General features: G+C 33.5%; 3 protein-coding genes across 3 annotated transcripts; 1 reads left to right on the forward strand and 2 right to left on the reverse strand.

Annotated features, from left to right (window-relative positions):
* Nucleotides 1-5: 5 nt before the first annotated feature.
* LOC100646302 lies at nucleotides 6-12,736 on the reverse strand. The gene is made up of 8 exons (XM_003397984.4): nucleotides 12,550-12,736; nucleotides 11,755-11,823; nucleotides 5,089-8,661; nucleotides 3,111-3,151; nucleotides 1,412-1,614; nucleotides 1,130-1,301; nucleotides 911-1,060; nucleotides 6-721 (listed from the first exon to the last, which is right to left on the reverse strand). The coding sequence occupies exons 3-8, from the start codon at nucleotides 5,112-5,114 to the stop codon at nucleotides 567-569; spliced, it is 747 nt and encodes a 248-aa protein (XP_003398032.1). The 5' UTR covers nucleotides 5,115-8,661; nucleotides 11,755-11,823; nucleotides 12,550-12,736; the 3' UTR covers nucleotides 6-566.
* Nucleotides 9,740-14,756, forward strand: LOC100646546. Its single transcript, XM_003397986.4, has 3 exons — nucleotides 9,740-9,878; nucleotides 12,861-13,223; nucleotides 13,902-14,756. Exons 1-3 carry the CDS (start codon nucleotides 9,818-9,820, stop codon nucleotides 14,204-14,206), a joined length of 729 nt encoding a protein of 242 aa, XP_003398034.1. The 5' UTR covers nucleotides 9,740-9,817; the 3' UTR covers nucleotides 14,207-14,756.
* Nucleotides 14,700-21,749, reverse strand: LOC100646667 (circadian clock-controlled protein daywake). Its single transcript, XM_003397987.4, has 3 exons — nucleotides 21,496-21,749; nucleotides 19,540-19,771; nucleotides 14,700-15,934 (listed from the first exon to the last, which is right to left on the reverse strand). The coding sequence occupies exons 1-3, from the start codon at nucleotides 21,560-21,562 to the stop codon at nucleotides 15,493-15,495; spliced, it is 741 nt and encodes a 246-aa protein (XP_003398035.2). The 5' UTR covers nucleotides 21,563-21,749; the 3' UTR covers nucleotides 14,700-15,492.
* Nucleotides 21,750-21,935: the final 186 nt, after the last annotated feature.

Genomic DNA, 21,935 nt, shown 5'->3' on the forward strand with positions numbered 1-21,935 from the left:
TTACGATCTTTTGATAAAATTTTATTATTCATGGGGCAAAATGTTTCGTTACAATTGAACATTACTTTGTACATTTAAAATTATTCGCCTAATTTTGTACAAATCATGTGACATGTTAGAACGTAATTACACAATTTCATAACTTCATTGTAAAATTATTTATTGCAACTATACGTATCATGTTGACCATTTTCTGTCTGGTTTCTTGTTTGTCGTTCGTTCATTGAAAACTTTTGTAATAAGCCGAATAAGTGTTATAATAAATCTTAAGCTGAATATATCTTACCTTGATTTTACAGTAACACTTAATAATATACGATCTACACCAATTTTAGAAGCACGCCTAAATGCTTTTCCAAACTTTATATATTTATTTTATTTTCCAATTACTCGTTCATAATTCTTTAACAAGATAATAATATCGAAATGTGTTCTTTTATTCGTTTATAAAATATAAAATGAAAATGTATGCCCGTATGAATATATATTGACAATAAAAGATAACAAAAGTAGCTGTACAAATTTTTACAAGATTATCGGAACCGAATCTTAACGATTTAAACAGTTTAATCGTCCGGAAATAGTTCTTTGTACGTGAAAGTCTTTGTGATTTTATTGGCCACGTCCGTGAAAAGTGTTGCCAGCGATGTTTCCAGCACCGGTGTGATTTCGTCCAGAAATAGAGCGTTGTTGTTGTTTAACAACTCGTGGGTGGTAGCGGCTGATCGAACGAAAAATGTGATTAACACCTCGGAAACGTATTAATGCAATTCATAAATCACGATCGAATAATAATTATTCGCTGTTACGAGGATCTGAGAAATAATTAGGATACTACAAAAGTAATTAAGGAAAATTACTAACCTAATTTACCGATGGGAATATATAGTTAATATAAGGATTAGCTTACCAAGAACAGTATCGCCGCCAAACAAATTACTGAGATTTAAATGCGCCTTGCCGATTTTGATCTTCATCTTCATCTTCTCAAAATTAAGGTAGACGTCGTTATCTCTGTGCACTTTGCGTGCTCGTAGGACGACGTCCGAATCATAATTGGCTTTGGAATAAAAATAAATCAAATCAATGGTAGATAGAATTTAGAAATGAAATAAAGAAATTTAATTACTGAAAGATCCAGTGATATCACCCTGCCCTGTCAATTTCAGCAAAAGCAGCCTTGCGTCGATCTGGTACTTCCCCTGAAAGCTCAACTTATCGAAATTCACCTTGAACGTGAAGACCACGTTCTCTACGTCAGCTTTAAGGTCCCGGATATTGAACGAGGATGGACCAAACACCTAATGTTTCGTTATTAACGTAAAAAAAACAAATTATAACAAGAAAAAGAGAGGATCGAGCAAGCAACATGGATCTACGCAGATGATCGCGTTCCGTTCTACAAATTTACCCGCAAATCCGTGAGATTGACGTCGAGCCTCGCTCCGACTGGTCCTCGAGACAGACGAATTTGTTTGAGGTTTAGGGGTTCGATGGCTGGTGCGCCGAGTTCTGGTATCCCAACTGATAATTTATCACGAAGCTGATCGATGGACCTGGTGATGCATTTGTTGATATCTGGATCGCTCTTCTTGCACGGCTTTATGTAAGACGCTGAAATCGAACGATTGCTCAAACTGGATTAATTATTGACGCGTTGAAATCGTCTCGCGTGATTCGAACGGTCCAAGTATTATAATACGAAGAGATGTATCGCGCAATTTTATACAAATGTGTATTTAAGTTGAAGAAATTGAAAGGTCGAAAAAGTTAGGCAATTAGAAATCAAGAATCAAAGATTAAGAATTGGAGATCTGGAATTAAAAATCAGAAATGAAGAAGGTATAATTATGGATCACTTGGAACGGGAATAGACAATGTCGTTTTAGCGAAAATTGCGTTGCTTTGTGCACTAGATTGGAATCTGCATGATATTTGCTATCTTGCTAGCGTGATTATTAACCATTAGATCATGCACGTTTAAGCAAATTTAAATTCTTCGGGATACAAAGAAAAATAGAATCTACATTGCGATTTGTTTGATTCATCATTGATGGAAATAGGAAATATAAGGTTGCCTCGTCGATACGATTCCATTTATTTATCACGTTATATCAACTGTATCGTTCTAGATTCTAATTTTATTATTCAGATCAATTTTACGTTACTTGTTCTATAAAAAGGAATAACACGAGGAAATATTTATTATCTTCGACCTCTTTAACAATTTCAAAGTCCAACGCGTACAAATGATAAAAAAGTTACTACACTTATAACAAGGACTGCCAATCGATATAGCCAACGTTTTTAAATAAAAAGTGTAAAGTTTTATTTCACAATATCTATTTATGTCCACTTAATTACGAAATCCCCTATACAACGCAAGAGAATCTTCGTTCTGTCGTTTGTTTAACATCACCTTTAACTATTATTTTCGTTATTGTCTTCAGCATATCACTTGCTGTCATTCCAAAAATATAACGATGAATCATAACGAGTGCGGATCTTCTACCACGAAATTCTATCTTCTATTTCATCTAATTTACTACCGAAATATTATTTTTTGTTGAAGGTTCAGGGGGATGAATTATTAATCGACCAGAGATTTCAAGAGAGAGATCGTCGAAATGAAGCAGATCGGTGAACTCGTTTCTTGTTGTTAATCGAGTTCAATGTCGTGGATGCAGTCCTGTTTTAAAAAACCGAAAGCGGCACGATAGATGTCGAAACGCGTTTAAAATGCACGCTACATGTGTACTCACTTCTGTCTTTCATGGAGAGCCACTACTGAAATTTTGCAATCGATCCTTAATACCTATCAACACATTCTCGAGAAGATCTCGTTGGCATTAAGCAAGACACAAAAATTAGGGTAAGGACTGGTGAAAGGAGATTAATTCCTTTGAAACTCGCGGATGACCGATCGTTCGATGTGCGATTAGCGCGAAATTTCCTTTTACTTGGAAGAGTGATGCGAAGTGGATAGAATTTCTTGGTAGAGATCGTTTCGGAATTTTCCATTCAATTTTAATTTATAGGATTTTGATATTTTTAATTTTGCGATCCTTCGTTTCTGATTTTATAAGTTTTTTCATTATGGAAATACTCACGCAAAACAGCAAAGACTGCGGAGAACAGAGTCGCTGTTAAGCTGAAAAAAATAGAAAAATATTAATTGCCATTTTATCGCATCGTAAGGTATATCTCTAGTTTCATTCCATGCTTTTGTAACAAAAGACTATAGAATCTCGGTATTTTACCTTTATCGATCTAATTTTCTTCGTTTAAGTGAGAAGTATGAATGGTGCTTTATTTAGGGGAAAGATATCGAAAGAGAAGAGAAAGTAGCATAAAAGGTGATTATTTTATATCATGCAAATTGTTTGACTTTTAAACGAATATAGCTATATATATGGTTTTATTTATAAATATAACCTAACCTAACCTAACCTAACCTAGTCTAAATATAAACTAACCTCAACTAACCTAACTTTAAGTAAAACCATCTATATATAGATATATATGGATATAGATATAGATATATATAAATGGTTTTATTTAAGACTTCTTCATAAATAAACTATTATGAACTATTGAATTAACTTGTCATATTTATTTACATCTAACTTGAATAAAGAACTCTATCGAATCAGAGATAACACAGTAGCTCGTAAATCGTAAGTGTATGCTTATGAAGAAACTGTATGCTGGTAAGATTCTTTAAACGAACGATGCCAAGGTTGTCTTTTATATTCCTTGCACAAAGACATCTTAAACACATCTGTAATTACTATGATTAACGAAACATTGTATTTTAATTATATAATCCAAAATAATTTGCCATAGTAATGCATCAGATATTTTCGTAAGTAATCGTCTGAACACACGTCAGTTACAAACATTTATTTAAAAGATAATCCATCAACTCGAGAGCGTATAGTACATCATTAAATAATCGATTGGAACAGAAAGGGAATAGCTGGTGCTTGGCTTGAACCGAGACTAGTATTGCATCACTGTGTAGCATTTCCAAACCACAACATACTCGACCCGCGGTTTGTGTAACTTTATGTCTTCCGCGTTTTACGATCTTGCAAATTTTCGTCGAGAGTTAGTCATTAAAGAAACATTTCTTATGTCCACAACTTTTTACTTTTAAACTTTCCACGGTTTCTTATGCACTTTATTACGCGTAATGTACGTGTTTCTATCGTTTCACGAAATCGATAAATTCAGAAGATCAAAGTTGGAAGACACAAATAAATAATTATTTGTTTGATTTAAAAATCTCACATCCACCTAACTCGCATGAAGAAAGCGTAACACCTCGAACTGTTAAGAAATATCCTTAGCTGCTTTTAAAATAAAATCGAGAATAAAACCAGTCTGCACGAGTATTTAATAAATGACGACCACTTTTTTCGCGCTATGATTATCGACCGGATCAAGTTCAATATGTAATTACGAATCTACGTTAATTTCAATAAAATTTTGCCTTGTAGATTTGAAATTCTACTTATATAAGTCGTCTATTTCCTGAAGTGCTCGCAAAGTGTCGCCTCGTTCATAAAATTTTCCAGTACATCGATATGGATATTTCTCTTCTTAAACAAATAAAATATTTATCGAAAGAATATCATGGCAGATTTCGAATATCCCTTTATAAATTTTTCCACATTAATATCTCAATGTTCGAATCTATCAACAAGATCCTCGTATTCTTCGATAACTGTAATCTTCAAGCTTTCAAAGACACCCCGTTAACAGTACGCACTTATCTCCTCTAACCGCACATTTCCAAACTCCCACTGAACACATATTTCACAGGAAACTTTTACTCGCGATCGGCTAATAAAATAAAAAAAGTCAAAATCAAGAAAATAGAGAAAAAATAACACGCCCATCGACCATCGATCGTGTAATATGATAATACAACCGTAACAATTGCGACGTGACACGAGCAGCCAAAATTCCCTTTAACCGGTTAAACGGGATTACAGTTAAAGATCGATCCTTAGTGGCTTAAGTTAATTTTGAACCCGTAACCGAAAGAAACTAAGAAGGAGAAATAAGAGAAATTGGTCGTACCAAAGGCGCACAAGAAGAGCGTACATCACGGCCGGTCAGCAGGTTCTCTGGCGTCTAACCGATCGAAAGACGGGGATGATATGTAAAGCCACGATCCCCGGACAGGACTGCAGGGATTGCCTTATCGCATTAAGCATGCTGATTACCTCGTGCCACTTGTCGGTCATTGGTCCAGCCCCGTGGCTCGCGCCACACCGATGCTAACTTCTGGAGAACGGTGTTGCACGCAGTCGAATCGCCTTTTGCCTCCATCCATCCGTCTTTCTTCGCGATTTTCACGACTCACTCGATGCTCGAGTTCTATCTCTAACGCGTTCACTGTCGCGGCTTTCCAGAACTTTCTCGTTCGCCGCTACCGAACAAGCGGACTGCGCACTCCACTTTCCAGTTTGCCGGAACGTGGCAACTATCGCGACGAACGGGTTGCCACTAGTTGTTTATCCGCGTTTCCTAATCTTGCTTCCTTTGAATTTGAAAACCGCGCCGCAGTGAACACGTTAGAGCAGTTTGGTGGAAGATCGAGAGTTCAAAGAGTTAGATAGGTGGTGGTTACGGTAGAAGAGCGGAGAGTCAAGGGGCGGTGGATCGTTCGGGCAAGATGATTCTCTTGACGAAACATTGTTTCGCCAGATTTTCGTATTTTAATAATTCATATTTTATTTATTATTTGGTATTTTAATAATTAAGGGGAGATTTAGAATTCTCAAGGGAAATTAGGGCAGAGTGAAAGTGGGAGACTTTTAGGGTAGGCATTTTTCAAGTGTTTCGACAGTTTATGGTTCGTGCGGTTGGGATGATTTTCGGCTTTTAACGGCCAAAGGCGGACTAGGAATTTTAGAGGGTGGCTAGGCATGGATAATTTCAGGAGAATGAAGATTGGAGTTTTTAAGTGTAGATAGTTTGGAGCGTTTGAGCGACGAAAAAATTGAAACGTTTCGGGAGATTTGAAGTAAAAGAACATCGAGGGAAGATATTAAATTAAGAAACGTAGAAATTAGCAGCTCGAATTTACGGAATTCTTAAGGTTCTGTGATCGTAGTTTGTTTGTCTCCTCTTGGAAGGGGTTGTTGATGCTTGTAATTGAAAATGGTACTAAAAACACGTGTAAATAATAAAAATTATATTCCATATGGTAAGTTAATCAAAGAAAAAGTTATTACTGAATGGGGAAGAAATACTATCAAAATAAAAATAACAAATTTGCAATACAAATCATTCTGAACAGAGAGAGGCGTATAAAACGTGTAACTTTATCTTAAGAATTCATTGTGTAATAACAGATACGAGAATTATAACGTGAAGAATGTACAGTTGCAAGTGTATACGCATTCATTGCAGGGAACTAGGAATGTTGTGCGAGTGAAATTGACGAACCGAGTAAAAACTTGTAAACAGTTGTAAATCACGGTAAACGTTACGTCATATTTTCATTTAGGTTACTTGGTTATGTAGGTTTTTGTAGCTCCTTGCTACATCCAGGGATTTAATAAATTAATAAAGAAATGGAAGAATAAACGGGTGAAAGGAGGAAAGGTCATGGATGATTTATGGGGACGTGGGATTTGAAAAATTCTATGGACCACGATAGAGATAGAAAATTTATGATGAACATGGAGATACTTGAAGATAATTTTAATTGCAAAACGCGCGACGATTAACTCGTCACATCCTGAAATGCAAATAATACTCGAACTACTAGTACCACGTACATTAATTTTTTTGCCTTTGGCAGAAGAGGAAGAATCACATTAATAAAAGCATTCTGGAAGAAAAACGCATTTTACGCCTTTTATAAAACAAAAACAATCTTTATTTATTAACGCTATTACTATGCCATTAATTGTCAAAAACCTCTCAAAAGAGGGAAGAATTCTGAAAATAAGACTTCGAGGAAACCAAAAAAACTTGTCTTCCGAGTCAATGAAAGAAACACAGTTGCAAATTTCCAATTATCATATATTATTAATTATTATATTAAATGAATTCCCTGTGCATATCAGATTATTTAAATTGATATCACGTTTTTTAAATCGCACAGGGTTGCAATAACAGCAATACATTGTACCAAGGGCATAACAATTAACAATCGTTACAACAGCCTGTTACTTTTGCATAACAAATCGAACAATGTCCAAGACTTAAGTGAACCAGAAAGCCCTACCATTGTCGTTTACAGATATTGCCATTGATTTAGGATATATTTTGCCACATATCGGTTAATAACAATTTTTGCGTGTAGGACAATAAGAATTATGCGGGTAACTATTAGTTCGTAGTATTTTGGCTCTTTTTCTTCGTTCGATCTCAGCTAATTTTAGCCTCTGATTTACCAAAAATCCCCAAACCAAAATAAATTCGATTAAACTTCAGCAAAAGCTGTAAGCCTTGTTTCCTAAACAAACAATCGAGCCATTCTCACAATTTTGAATACATTTTTTTCTTTTCTTGTTGTCAGAACCAACGTTCGACTTTAATCGAACTAGACACGTTCCCAGCAATGACGTACACGTGCAATTATCTCCGAGTTGTCGACGTTTGAATACTAATCGCGATTCCGCTAATAAACTTCACGAAGTAAATATTCACTTTTACTACCAGCCAATCGTTGGTAGCTATGCTAATCGATCGGAACGACAAAGTGGCCACGTAAAAAGCAATTGTCCCAAGAGAACGATCCACTGAGATCGTGTGAGTTCGATGTTCCTCCACCATTGAAGATTGAAGTATTGGTACAACGGCGAAGGAAGGGGATGAAAGAAGGGAGAAAGAGTCGGTCGTGGCGATTCCTGCGGTTTTTACGAGGATCGTTAAGCGACGGCGAAAGTTGCAAAAGCGATCGCCGCGGTACTGGCCCTAAATTCTGCGATCCGTGACAAAATATGCGAGTAAACCTGGTCACTTACCTCGAAGCGTGATCTTAATCATCGTACCACGTTCGTGGAATAATGTTGCAACCCGATCAGGGATTTTATTAGCTGTTTCTCTACCTTTCTTATTTTCCTCCCTTCTTTCCCTTTTCTTTTGCTCCTAAGTTGATGAATTTAAGAAACAACATATGAGTTTCTGCTCGAGTATCTTCTTTGCCAATTTTTCGTGTTTTTACTAGAGGAAGAATCAACTAACGAAATTTATTAAGAGATTGTAGCAAGTTATCGATTTGTGACGGGAATTACTTATGCGCATAATTTACTCGGTTTCAATATAATTCATATGTGCGTGAATTTAACGATAGTAACGGTATGTTACGATACGATATAGTATCCTATTTACAATTTAATTGCATCGGTGGTATTGCCCGATCCTCGAAATTTCTTGCTTAATCTCGCTATTACGAGATCTTTGGTATTTTACATATCATCTTCCTTTTCTTAGCTTTCTGTTCGTATTGGGTTGGAAACTAAGCGATTGCAGATCTTGTCAGCAGGTGGTAATGATAAAACTCACTCAACACTACGTAGATTTTCAAGTGATCTCTTTGTTTCCTATCGTATCGTCTGTGACGATTATGCCCAGCTTCGCGACTATTTTTATGGTTTCAAAAAATTCCTTGCGTTCCTCTTCCTCCCTTCTCCGCTGTATAAATAATACAAAGAAGCAATTAACGTATTAGAGTAGAATTATAGTAAAAGAATAATTGGGATCTTGTGGATCAATGGAGAAGAAAATGTTGTTTATTTGCTTATACGCGAAACGTGTGATATATATCATAAATAAAACGTCGTGTCTCTCGATCTTGCGAAATATCTAAAAATAAGAAAGTTGTTCGTTCAACATGAATAAAACATATTAATAAAAAAAATTTCTATGAAATAAATTTGAAAAATTAACGTTGAACGCATAGTGAAGGATTGGGATGATAACTAAATTAAGAAAAGTTATTTCTTAAAATAAAATGTTACGTTGCAAAAAATCTGAGGACTATCTGGCAACTACCAGTCCATTTCACCTTACTCGCTTGCAATTTTTTACTTTTTTTATTACAAAAATAACGATAGGAAACTTCTCTTGATGTTTACATGGAATATCGCATAGGAAAAAAAGTAAAAAAAAAAAAGAAAAAAAAAAAGAGTACTAAATACAGTAATTACTCTTATTATGCTTTCTGTACTAGTTTACGATTAAAAAAGCAAGTCGTAATTCTTGGTCTGTGAATCGAGAAGTACTTCTGGTTACAAACCATACGCTTTCTCACGTTCGTTTATATTTCCTCTCTTCTTATAATAACCATAACCATACCATAGTTAAAGATATTAAAGATAATAATTTAATTCCTTGTTCTTTTCTGTAAAAATAATGTTTCCAAAAATCCGTCAAATATTTCCTTTCCTGTCGTCCCGAAACAAAACTATTATAATGTTACAATAATGACAAAATGAATCTAACACTTACACGTAAACAGGTGGAACGAGGAAGAAAAACGAGATGGAAAAGAGAAAGGAATAACGCGAGTCAAAAAATCGATTACATAAATATTTATTATACTCATTAAAATTCTAAATTGAAAAGGACTAATTGATAAAATAAACTCAGTGGGAGAAGACTCTCCCTATTTTTTGTTGTAAACACGACCGTCGTGGACTTTGATGATTCAGAATAGTCGTCGATTCAGCATACTCTGAGAGTATATATAAGAGGTTGGCAGACGGCCGAAGATCAGTTCCGATTTGTACGGAAAAACGGAGATCTGTGATTGTTTCCGCTTTAATATTGAATCTAACAGAACGAGAGAATGTCGTTCAGGCTGCTTTTCTTTTCGACGATTATTGTTGGATTTATGGCAATTGAAATTCGTAAGTAAATTTCAAGCTCGATATGATCTTTTCGTTTTTTTTTCAAATAAAACGATACATCGAACTTCTGATAAACTCGAAAGCTCGTTAAATAATATTTCAGATTTCTTTCAATTAAACATTTATAATTATAAATAAGATTTTGGATTTTTGAACATAAAATTTAGAAAATTATGGTGATCAGAAAGTTGAAAGAAGGAGAAAAAATAGGATAGTTGAAAGTTGAAAATAAAACGTCAGTTACTTACATATGTGGTGTGTTAATTAATTTACGCATACAGATTATATTGCGTATTATATTATTATATTACTAAATATTAATTGCATAGAATATTTGTATAGATCAAGCAGAATTCATATATTCCGAGGAGGCAAACATTAATTCAAATAAAGAGACAAATATAGATCGTATATATATTAATCGAGTTTTGTAAATTATAATTGATTAAATCATAACAGTTAATTAAACTACAATTAATCAATTAATATCGGTGAAAAATTCACTTATTCGTTATTCTAGAGTTAGTTAGTTCGGCAGTTGTATCAGATCTCTTCTCGTTCTCCATGCTTTGGTAAACCAGTTAGTAGGAAAAGTAGTAAAGCTTGAAAAAAGCCTGTAACATTTAATTTATTCATATTCGTCTTGAGTTGAAAATCAATTAATCTTTGATAAAATCTGTAATCCTGCATTAGTGTTTATTGAATATTCGATAAATGTGTAATACGACGTAATGCAGAATAAAGTATTAAATGTCACAATATATAGAAATATATTATACGTACAACAAGTATAATTTTACATCAAATATTGACACTGAAAACTCGCACTGCAACGCGAAACAGACACTTTGAAGTGTTGCTAAAATAATAATCAAACACGTTGTAACTTCCTCTAAATTCAATATTCTTCACTGTGGGTTATTTTAGTCGATTCAATGGTAAAACAAATATAATTCCACTGTAACAAATACAACCATAAATTCGACGAAGATACAATTAACGTTTATTAAAATACAATTTCAAGTGCATAATACGGATAGATACGATTTAGAAGAAATCTCTTTATCGTGACTTAAACCCATCGTATCGATAGAGCCAATAAATCAGAATCATGTAACGGGACATAAAATATAGATAAATAAAAAAGTGAAAAAAAGGCTTTTTCATATTAATATTACAATTAAGCGGTTATAGATAATTAATACATAGACATGCCAAGGATATCCATAAATGAATAAATATCATGGACGACACGAAGGCTGTGCATCGTAAAACAGAAGAAAATGTTGCATGCCATACAATTACTATCAATGCTGTCGAAAATCAAGAAGCTCATAATCCGATTGCGCATAGAATTTAAAGAATTAGAGTTTACAACAGATTGGTAAAATATGTTAAACGTTGAGCGTTGAATATTTTACGAAATTTTATGTTAATTTAACTTATCTAAGACGATCTAATCGACTGAAAAGTAGTATTAAAGTGAGAATATCTTACGCAATTTATACATTAGATTATACATTGTATATTAAATGAAGTATTTTACAATTAAATTCATTGCATAAAAATAAAACACCGACATATGTAAGTAGGTGTAATAATTTAAATATAAGATGTAAAAATAAAGAAAAAGGAATGCATCAAATGTGTCGATCTAGAATTTGAAATATATACATCATTTTTATCTTCTTTTATCTCTTTATAAAGAATAAAATTTTCCTTATTGAATTGAATATATAACATAAATAAGCTACTATATGTAGCTATCGTCTTAGTCGTAAGTGTGAAAATTAAAACTAAAAGTCTAAAAGCCAGGAAATAAATTAACTGTTCGTGCCAGCCAAAGCGGGTGATCTTACGTTAAATAATATTCTACCTTTTTATGTAAACAGTGTCGAAGTAATTCATACCCTAGACGGGTCGTTATTTATTTGGTCAGTAACACCTGTAAATGAATAACAATTTTATATGTCATGCGTTGAATTTTTAAGAAGAACGGTAGTCTACTGAAAAATATTCTTAAGAAAAGCTAAAGAAAGAAAAATATCTATAGAAATAGGTTAATTATCAGACTACTTTACGTAATCGACTTGGAATTGCTAATCATTCTGCATTTGTACAACATTTAAAATTAATTTCCTTGCGAAAAAAAAGTAAACACGTGTGTTCCTGGAAATCTATGTTTTTCCTCTTTCCTATGCAGCATAAAGTATCTTGATTTTTCTATTCGTCTTTATGATAAAATAACAAGGAAAATAAATTAGGGAAAAACAAAGAAAATTAGAGGTGAAAGATATCAAATTGCCAAAAAATTAGAAACGAACTCGTATATTTCAAACTTCAGATGAATAAAAATACGTAGTAAGTAATTTCAAGTAGCAAGATGATTTGTTCACAGAAACAAATATATAATTCGAGGGAAAATATATCTTACAAGAAAAGGATTGAGAATAAAAAGTTTCGAGAAAAGATCATCTTCTTTTCTGCTCTTTCCCTTTAACGAGTTTGAGGGATTTCCCTGTCCTTTACAAAATGTCTTACAGTATCCTTAAGCTACTTATCGACTAACTTATTTTCTTACTATTGGGTTGGCAACTAAGTAATTGCGGATTTTATCAATACCACCTAATGACAAAATCCGCAATCACTTAGTTACCAAACCAAAGTTTACCTGGCCAACTATCTTGCTTCCAATCGCTCAGGTTCTACGGACAGGTTGCCAGGTGTTGCCAGGATTTCCATTTCCTCTTAGGCTCTAATATCTCGTGCCAACCGTGACTCTGACTATTTCCTTTTCCTTCTGTCACTTTTCTCTTGTTTCATTTTTTTTTCATTTTTCTCTGTTTAACAGTATAAAAGAATATAAAATCCTGCAAAGATCGAAATTAGAAGATTCAGGGCCCAATATTACAAAAACAATAGAATATGAACAGATGTTTCGGAGAATAAGATTGAAAGATAAATATTGACAAATCTTTGCAGCTCCATACATACATATTTGCGGCATGAAAAATCCGAATCTCGATGACTGCATCACGAAGAGCGTGGATGGTATAGCCAAGAAACTCGCCGCTGGTATACCAGAGTTGAATGTTCCACCAACAGACCCAATGTTAATCGGGGACATGGTACTTATTGATACCGCAAACTTTAAGGCCACTGGATCCAACGTCACGCTCACTGGCATATTGACGTATCATATAAATAGGCTGCACTTAGATCTCGAGAAGCAGCAAGTAGACATCGATCTGGATTTGGATGAAGCTAAAATAGATGGCAATTACAATATTAGCATTAGGATCTTGATCCCTATAAATGGAAAAGGACCTCTCACCTTTACCACAAGTAAGTTAAAAGTAATTTTTTATATCTAGAAAATATTAATTCATTCGGTCTAACTCCTGACGATGCGCATGAGTCGTAAGGCATATTATTATAATTCAAGTAAACTGTAGAATACGTATGAACTTTGTGTATACATCATTTTCAAAATAATAATATCCGCGCGTTAAAAGAAGTATTTCTGGATTCCATTAGTAAAAACTTGCGAGATGTTACAAGAAACAGTTAAAAATTTGGTGTAAACCAAAGTGAAGTTGAACTTATAAAATTATGGATTGGCTCGAGAAACTACATATTTGGACACTTGTCATAGAAAACTTCTGAACGCGTATTGTATGCGCTATATAAATTTCAAGAGGGTTGCACCACGCCAAACGGGCCACTTAGAGATGAAATATGCTACGGCCCATGCGAAATTACCCAGAGTTTGAATCAATATTTTATTGATTTCGAATTTGTTTAAGAAATACGAACCTTTGAATTTCGCAACATTTGCCCATTTTTACAAAGTCAGTTTGTAATTGTTTAGATACGATTCTTCCGAGAAAAGATCGGAAGAAATCGACTGTTATCGATCGGCTCTAGCCATTCCGCTCGCCTCACGTTCACCGTCAAAACCGCAACTGAACGCTTCATCGCGAAAAATCTTTCCGTAACGATAATTACAAACTTCCTTTACAGATAACGCAAACGCAAAGATAAAAATGTTGTACAACCTGGTGGAACACGCTGGAAAACAGTACGTCTACTTCTCGTCATTGACCACGCACTTGGACATCAAGGATTATACTATCAAATACGAGCCGGAAAATTTCGACGAAACTCTGCGGGATGCGTTCAGAGAGGCGATTGGCCACAATAATCGGGAAATATTGGAAATGACCAGACCTAATTTAGAGAAAGCAATTTCCCAGAGATGCCTAGAAATATCTAACAAGATCTGCAAGCACTTCCCTTATGACGAACTTTTGCCCGATCGGGAGTAAAGCAGATCGTTAAGAGATCATTGCGAAAATCCCTGTGAAATAAAAGGAAATGGCGGTTCGAACGAAATAAACGATTGAGTTACGTTTCTCATAAAATAAATCGTTGGTTATTCGAATATTTTTTTAACTATATATTAGCCACGGTGTTTATCGATGACAAATTTGTCAACATTTTTAGTGTGACTGAAATAACATAAATTTCGTGGATTAAAAATTTGTCAACATTTTTAAAGTGACTGAAATAACATAAGTTTCGTGGATTAAAAAGTTGTCGACATTTTTAAAGTGACTGAAATAACAGAAATTTCGTGGATTAAAAAGTTACCAACTATGTGAGTGACTTAAATAACATCTTCGTTATTCTTGCGATTAATCTCTTTGTTATGTAATTTATTGAAATTATCTCCTTGTTAAACGTCCTACGATATTCTGTAAAAAAAAAAAAAAAATGTGTCCTACACGTTTATTAGTAAAAAATACGCATTTCTGAAAATACTTGATACAATGGTTTATTGTGATAATAAATTGTATAAAATCTTTTAGAATTATACTTTTGTTTATTGTCTTACCAATATCATGTATTAGTATCATTCTACGCAATTAACCAAAAACTAATGTAACTGTAAATGTAATGTAAAATTAATTTCTTTATTTGACTCACGCATTGCCCCCTTAAGCATTATACAGATAACTATTTTCTTTCTCACAATTCATCGCAAAGTATTGTAATGATCACAAAACATGGAAGATGGCAACTGAAGAATTACAATATTACAAATGTATCTGTAACGCAATAATAATTGCAAACGGAAGATAGAAAACTCAACGAAAGAAACTAACATATTAACGCGATTATTACACTACATTTACACTAAAAAAAAAAAAAGAAAAAAAAGAAAAAAAAATAGAATTTTTGCAGAAATTTGTTCCATCCATGCGTTATAAACTACTTATATACATATACTATTTGGATATTTCATATATTTGCCGTATTACATGTATTCTATGCATATTTTTATATTTTTCAATTTCCCATAAAATGCATAAAAATCCGTAATGTACCCGACACTCGCATTTTTCCATCTTTCAAACAAATAAGTACAATAATCTCCTGCAATCTCGCCAACATAATACGAGAGCAAAATCATAATTCCAGATTTAAGAATACTAAGAAATCTTCTTCGTCGTTTATTAACATACTTCGATGAATCTCTTTAAAAATGACATAGATCATCCGACTGTCGTCGGTGCTCGATCATTGATTTACGATATTTTTTGGTACGTTCTTACGATTCTGGGAAAAGTATCTCGTAAGTAAACTCTTGCAGGATACCGTTTGCGATCTCTGTGAACGTGTTGGAGATTGCGCTCTCGATAGATGGCTTTATTTCTTTGAGAAAGGAGTCGAAGTTGCTGTTGATGGCAGTGTTGACAGCTTCGCCAAGAACTGGATCACCGCCGAACAGATTTTGCAGATTCAGTTTACCACCTCCTACCGAGATTTTGGTTTTAAGATCGGTCAGTTTCAGATAATTTTCACCGTCGTTTCTCTTTGACATCTGCATCTGCATTTTCACCAACGCCTTGCAATTTGTAAAGTCGCCAGTCATCGGCCCGCTTCCTCGAATCTGAAGAAGGATTATTCGTCCATCCACGTCGTAATTTCCTTCGATAAGAAGATTTGGAAGGTCTAGCTCGGCCACGAAGTTTAGGGTATCCAAATTGGCTCTGCGGAAAATTGAGTATATGAAGGATTGAAAGAATACGAGAATTTCTTCAATTTTAACGCGTTGAACGTCAACGTGGACTCCGATGAGCCACGTTGAAAAAGCGGGTACAGTGTATATTTTGCAAAAATTCAACGTTACGGTGCAGTATATCTCGATTTATTCCGATATTCTCAGGGCAAAATGTATAAAAATCTCGATGTGTTAAACGATGGAAGAATATTTACTTTTATAATTTCATATAATTTCCTATAGTTTCCTATAGAAACGATTCTGATTGATAGAAACAAAGAGAATCGTTTGATTAATAAATTACACGTCACTGGAATTCATCGTTTCCAAACATATGGTTTCCATCTCTTTTTGCAATTCACCTGTCGCGTTCGCCATACAAATTATTTCCAACTAGAGCCATGGCAGTTCGTGTCACGGTCACTCGTGCATACGCGGAATACAAAGAGAGGATCTCTTACTGTTGTTTTATTTATTCGTTTATGAGTCACCCGGCAGGGAATCAATCATCGCCAATGAATTGCATCTGATTTTCAAGACTTAAGGACGATAAGTAACGAAGTGTGAGACGAAACGTTGAAAAAGATATAGACCAGAAAAAGGGGAAACATAAAAAATGTGAAAGATGATCAACACTGGAACTACCGTACCAGTCAAATTCACTGGTTTTACAATTTTATTTTAAAATTCCTACTTCATGTTATATCTTTTTTCCGCAATGATGTAATGACTTTCGCAACGATAACTAAAACAATAATATGATGAGTTTTATTTTGTTTTTTATGTATTCAAACTGAAGATAATTTTGTATCAAGGTTACTTATATCAATACCAGTCGAAATGACTGCTATTTGTTAAAATGTAAAAGGGTCCTGCAATCTGTTTATCGAGCCCCAATTAACCAGTTTCCTCGGTTTGCACAATTTGCCACATGTTTTTAAAATTTTTACTGCGTATCATTCAATATGATGATATCAGTTATCTATCGCTAGATCGCTAAATGCTAACACTAGCAATACCACACCAGTCAAAATGACTGGTTCTACAATTTTATAAATGTGCCAATCCTCGTTTGGAGATAATGAATTAATAATACCAAAAATGTACTACATAACATGGAATTGCTTCTGTAACAAAGGAATAAATCAATAAATATAAAAATATTCTATTATTACGTATTTTTTAAAGACCAGTCATTTTGGCTGGTTTTGGTAGAAATAGCTTCGTGTTAACCATCGATAGTCCCAGTGTTAATCAACCTTCTGATACGATAAAAATAACACAAGGTACTCACATAGTGAAAAGTACCTTTTACAAAGTGTCAGCCTTGTCATCGCTGATGCGACGTTAACCGATAATTGTTAAAAAGGAAAAATGTAAAGTAATTGTTCAATCACCGTCATGCCCGTAATACGCAATAATTTTCAACCTATTTTCAATGGATTGAACACATTTCCATGTTATGTATTAGGTTGTCCGAAATGTTTCTTTCGTTTTATAAGGAAATAATAGACGCACAATGTTTTTTGTTTTATATTAATTTATTGAATTATGCACGAACGTTATGATAGAAATATGACGGAATGGATCATACGTAATTCAACAAAATAATATAAAAGAGAAATTGTTGTTCATCTATTATCAACTTGTGAAACGAAAGAAACTTTTCGGACAACCTAATATATTGGGGTTAGCTTGGGGTTAACATATTGGGTTTTATTGGCCAATTCAATAGAATAAAATAAACTAAATAAGCCTAATTCTAAAAAATTTACATTTGTTACATTTCTGTAAAATAAATTATATATCTTTAATCCTAAGAAATAGAATTTACTGTTGCAATTGTTTCGAAAAGTTTAGCTTTTAATTAATATACGGATCTATGTAATTCATTCACCTATATTTTTAAAAAATTACGATAAATTAGGTAATTCCGATACTAAAGAATGGAATTTTTAGATTTCCGATTATCCGAATTCTCTGGAACATTTGAAATTAATTCGATTCTTTTCGAGACCATGTTCGTTTTCGCGAACGTACTTAACTGCTACGCTATACGACGTCGTCATTTCCGAATGTGATTTCAAGGCAGGTCGTTCATCGCCGAGTTCATAACATGTGTCATTACCCGGTTAATTTGACATAATGACGGAAGCCAAGTTTGTTTTATGAAACCCGCCACGCAATCTTCCTTCATATTCACTGAAACTCGTCTCGAATAATTAACTTACAGTGACAGTAGGTAAATCGAATTTCGCAACAACGTCATTATTTTCGTAATAAACAAACTTTGTACATTGTAAAGGGAAACATAGCAAGTTTCTAGCAATTTTAATTCATAGTAAAAAATTGTATTATATACGATACTTAATACTTGCGAAATTTACTGAATATTTGAAATGTTAATAACTTCATCCTTATGACGCAAAGGTACAAAAGCTAAACTGAATTATTTTAATTATTTGAAATTTTAAATAATCCTGATTTTCTCGCTTCTCGAATATGAATGTCATGCTATAATAAAAACTGATGATCGATGAATCAACGATACATTATAGCATCTAGACACAACGATTCTTTCACTGTTATATAGATACATCGTTCGTAATCGAGATTACAACTCAGACACAACAATGGTGCTCGAATCTGACGTTTTCCCTGATCCTATTGACTTAATGACGCTGCGTTATCATAAATCAGACGCATTTACATAATTCGTAGCGCATTAAATTTTATAATAAACGACGTAACGCGTTACAACTGTAAAAGTGGAAAATTCGCCGATAAAAATTCGCTCATAAGATCTTTACGTATGGAACTTTTTTTAATTTTAATTTTTTCAAAATACGTGTAACAACAACGTTATACTATACCGTGAATATTTATATTTTTACGAACCCAACGAAAGAAATAAAGCTTAAATGGAAAACGTTATACTATACCGTGAATATTTATATTTTTACGAACCCAACGAAAGAAATAAAGCTTAAATGGAAATTCTTCTCGTACAAAACTTTATATATTCAAGCATTTAAATGTATATTATACGATCTATTTGTTAAAAGTATTTAAAAATATCACAGCAAAGTATAATGTATCTCTCCTTAAACGTGAAATATCAGACTTTTTAACGCGATCGTATTCTTACAACAATTTAGAATCTAATGACCATTGTATATCGACTGGGAAAATAAATAGCTTACGATCGGATATATTCTCAGCCGCTTCGGATTACCGAAACATCTTGTAATTGCACGATTCAGCGAGATCGAGAATGAAGCAACAAAGAGATACTATCAAGATGGGAAATGTTGCGATAATGGCAATTGATAGATCTTTGAACGATATAATATAATCTTGAATTTGCAGAGAAGTTATCGCGTGAACATTTATACTACGCAAACTGGAAACAGCACAAAGAACACAACGCGAAGAACATCACTATTTAATCTCGTCGAAATAATTCTAACTTCAAGTATGTAACTGGTTGGATTAAGAGGAATAAATCGTAATTTTTCAATTTTCTTTCGCTTTGAAGCCTTTAGATATTAAAAATTGTGGAAAGTTTCTCTTCTTATCGATTTTGCTACTTACTTCATCCTCAATAACGTGAAGTTACTGGCGCCATGAACGATGACATTCTTCAGCATCAATTTGATGTTTCCTCCTGTCGTGGCTACCAATTCTTTCAATTCCAATGGTTCCAAAGATGGTATTTTATAATCTGGTATTCCAGTTTTTAATTTGGGTTTAAGGTTATTCACACTTGCCTTTATGCAATCGGCCAAGTTCGGATCGTTCTTCTTGCAAACATGAATAAAATCGGCTGTACGGAATTTAACAAAAAAGTATTAATTACTATTAATCGCGAAATCTATGTCAATGATGAAACATCTAAATCAATGATTAAATCTAAATGTCCACTGTAATTTTTCATTTTGAAATGTTTCTTCTTCTTCTTGCTATAAAATAGTAGGATGGAAATTAAAATTCAAATGATTTTTATTCAATCGATGATAAATTCGTTAGTAAGGTTCTTCCGTAAATATGTAAATTATATCGAACATCGATCGTGAAATACGACAGTAAGTAGAATATGTTAATAAACAAATGTCAGCTGAAAAAATAAAACGAAAAGATTAAAGACATATACTACGAAGAAATATAAATATTTAAAATCTCAATTTGTCCCGAAAATGTAACTAGCGATAGATGATTTATATTTTACGTTTAATTTACACTTGTGAACGATAAATCGAAGAAAAAGCAATTTTACGAAAAATTTCAAAAATCTTGTCTTTAATATTCTTCTAAATCGACAAAGGTTGCCGGAATACAATTTCTTTGCATTCAATTACTAGAAAGTTAATTAATATTCAATATTTATATCGTTTTCATAAAGTTAAATTTACGTCCAGGTGCTTTCGCTGTAATGCAAATTCAAACTCGAGATGAGTTATTATTTATCTAAAAGCAACATGACGATACTAACTACAATTTAAAAATATATGATTTTTAGTCAGGTTTACCTTGTGATACTTTGTGATAAATTAATGACTAAACATAATCAATGCAAATTACTTGTGGCAAAGATCAACAGAAACTTTCCGTTTTAGAAAACTGATTGAATATAAGTAACCTATGTGACTTAACGTATTGCATGTATTAGAAATCGTAGAAAATATAGAATAGACAAAAAAAAAAAAAAATATGTTTTCAAATATGAAAATATACTATTAAAAAGACTTGAAAATGAATAATACAATCTTTTATAAATACAGATCTTATGCATGTCACTTTCGAGAAAAATGCAGCTATTTCCTGTATTATATTCCTCACATACTCGGCTAATTATTAAAATTAGAATGTCCATTGAAATGCGTACGTAGCAAGTGTACATACATACATTAAAATTAATTATGTGATTCATCGAATACGTGCAACCAATGACTAATTGCGATTTAAAATAATCTTCCCTATTTGACTTATCATTTGAAAACTACACTGAATCTAAAGGTAAGGTAGCTTCTTAAATAGAAAATGAGCTTTGATAATACGACCAATTTTACTAATGCATATTAATTTTTAAATGACAGCTTTGTCGTTTTATAAAATTCTCGCAAACGATAAAGTCATCGTGCGCACTTATCCGTAATTTCGCAAATCAAACTAAACGTTAAAATTACGCGCGTGTTTCAATTCGTTGCCCCAGGCGATACAACACATTTTCGTTTAATAGTTTTCTACAAGAATACAATAGTCGCGCAAACGAATTTTGATGCGGAATAAAATTTCAGACTCGTTTTAAAAACTTATCAATCGTACGTTAAAATATCACGTATCAAAATATTCGAAAATCCACACGGTGTATTCCAAAAACAGGGTAAATCGATAAATCGTCGAAGATCATGAACCTTCGACTGTAAATCACCAAAATTCGTCCTACGTTGCACGTAAAATTCAACCAGTAGCCGAACTATAAACGAAAACCTAAGCTATAAAATTAAAAGAGATTAATTGAAAGAATAAAAATTTCAAAGTATCACTTACGTAGTTCGCGCGCGAAAGTAGCGCAAAAAATCGCCACGATCAATCCGGCTAGTACGATTGTCTTCATTTCCTCTTCTTAAAGATTAATTTTTTGGGTCGAAGAAAATTTTGTTAAAAAGTTAAAATAAATATAAAAGTATATCTTGATCGTTGTAACAGAGAATCTCGAATGAGAACGATCGCGAACGAAAGAGCAGGGCTGTTTAGTCACCCACGAATGATCAGATCGTCGGTCTACAAGTGAATAACGCGGAGGTCAGCCTCAAGTCCTTATAGTTCTACCTTTCTCCCCTCTCTGCTGTTATTCGTCGATGATACTTGCTCTAGAGCATCCAGATCAACGTGCTGGAGGACATTACGAATTCTCAACATGTGATCTTGACAAGGCGCGTGTTGCCATATTTTTTATCCTATACACGTTAAAATGTGCATATTCATGC

Source organism: Bombus terrestris, chromosome 9 (assembly GCF_910591885.1).
Source record: "Bombus terrestris chromosome 9, iyBomTerr1.2, whole genome shotgun sequence".
NCBI classification, from domain to species: Eukaryota; Metazoa; Arthropoda; class Insecta; order Hymenoptera; family Apidae; genus Bombus; species Bombus terrestris.

What these genes read in the sequence shown, in the direction of transcription:
- LOC100646302 (XM_003397984.4), bottom strand. Translation starts at nt 5,114, where the DNA reads ATGTACGCTCTTCTTGTGCGCCTTTG. An exon ending in CGCAGTCTTTGCTGTTTTGC is followed by an intron (nt 1,615 to 3,110) that starts GTGAGTATTTCC and finishes GTTCGATTTCAG; the next exon opens with CGTCTTACATAAAGCCGTGC. An exon ending in TGATATCACTGGATCTTTCA is followed by an intron (nt 1,061 to 1,129) that starts GTAATTAAATTT and finishes TTTATTCCAAAG; the next exon opens with CCAATTATGATTCGGACGTC.
- LOC100646546 (XM_003397986.4), top strand. Translation starts at nt 9,818, where the DNA reads ATGTCGTTCAGGCTGCTTTTCTTTTCGACGATTATTGTTGGATTTATG. An exon ending in ATTTATGGCAATTGAAATTC is followed by an intron (nt 9,879 to 12,860) that starts GTAAGTAAATTT and finishes AAATCTTTGCAG; the next exon opens with CTCCATACATACATATTTGC. An exon ending in ACCTCTCACCTTTACCACAA is followed by an intron (nt 13,224 to 13,901) that starts GTAAGTTAAAAG and finishes CTTCCTTTACAG; the next exon opens with ATAACGCAAACGCAAAGATA.
- LOC100646667 (XM_003397987.4), bottom strand. Translation starts at nt 21,562, where the DNA reads ATGAAGACAATCGTACTAGCCGGATTGATCGTGGCGATTTTTTGCGCT. An exon ending in TACTTTCGCGCGCGAACTAC is followed by an intron (nt 19,772 to 21,495) that starts GTAAGTGATACT and finishes AATTCCGTACAG; the next exon opens with CCGATTTTATTCATGTTTGC. An exon ending in TTCACGTTATTGAGGATGAA is followed by an intron (nt 15,935 to 19,539) that starts GTAAGTAGCAAA and finishes AATTTTCCGCAG; the next exon opens with AGCCAATTTGGATACCCTAA.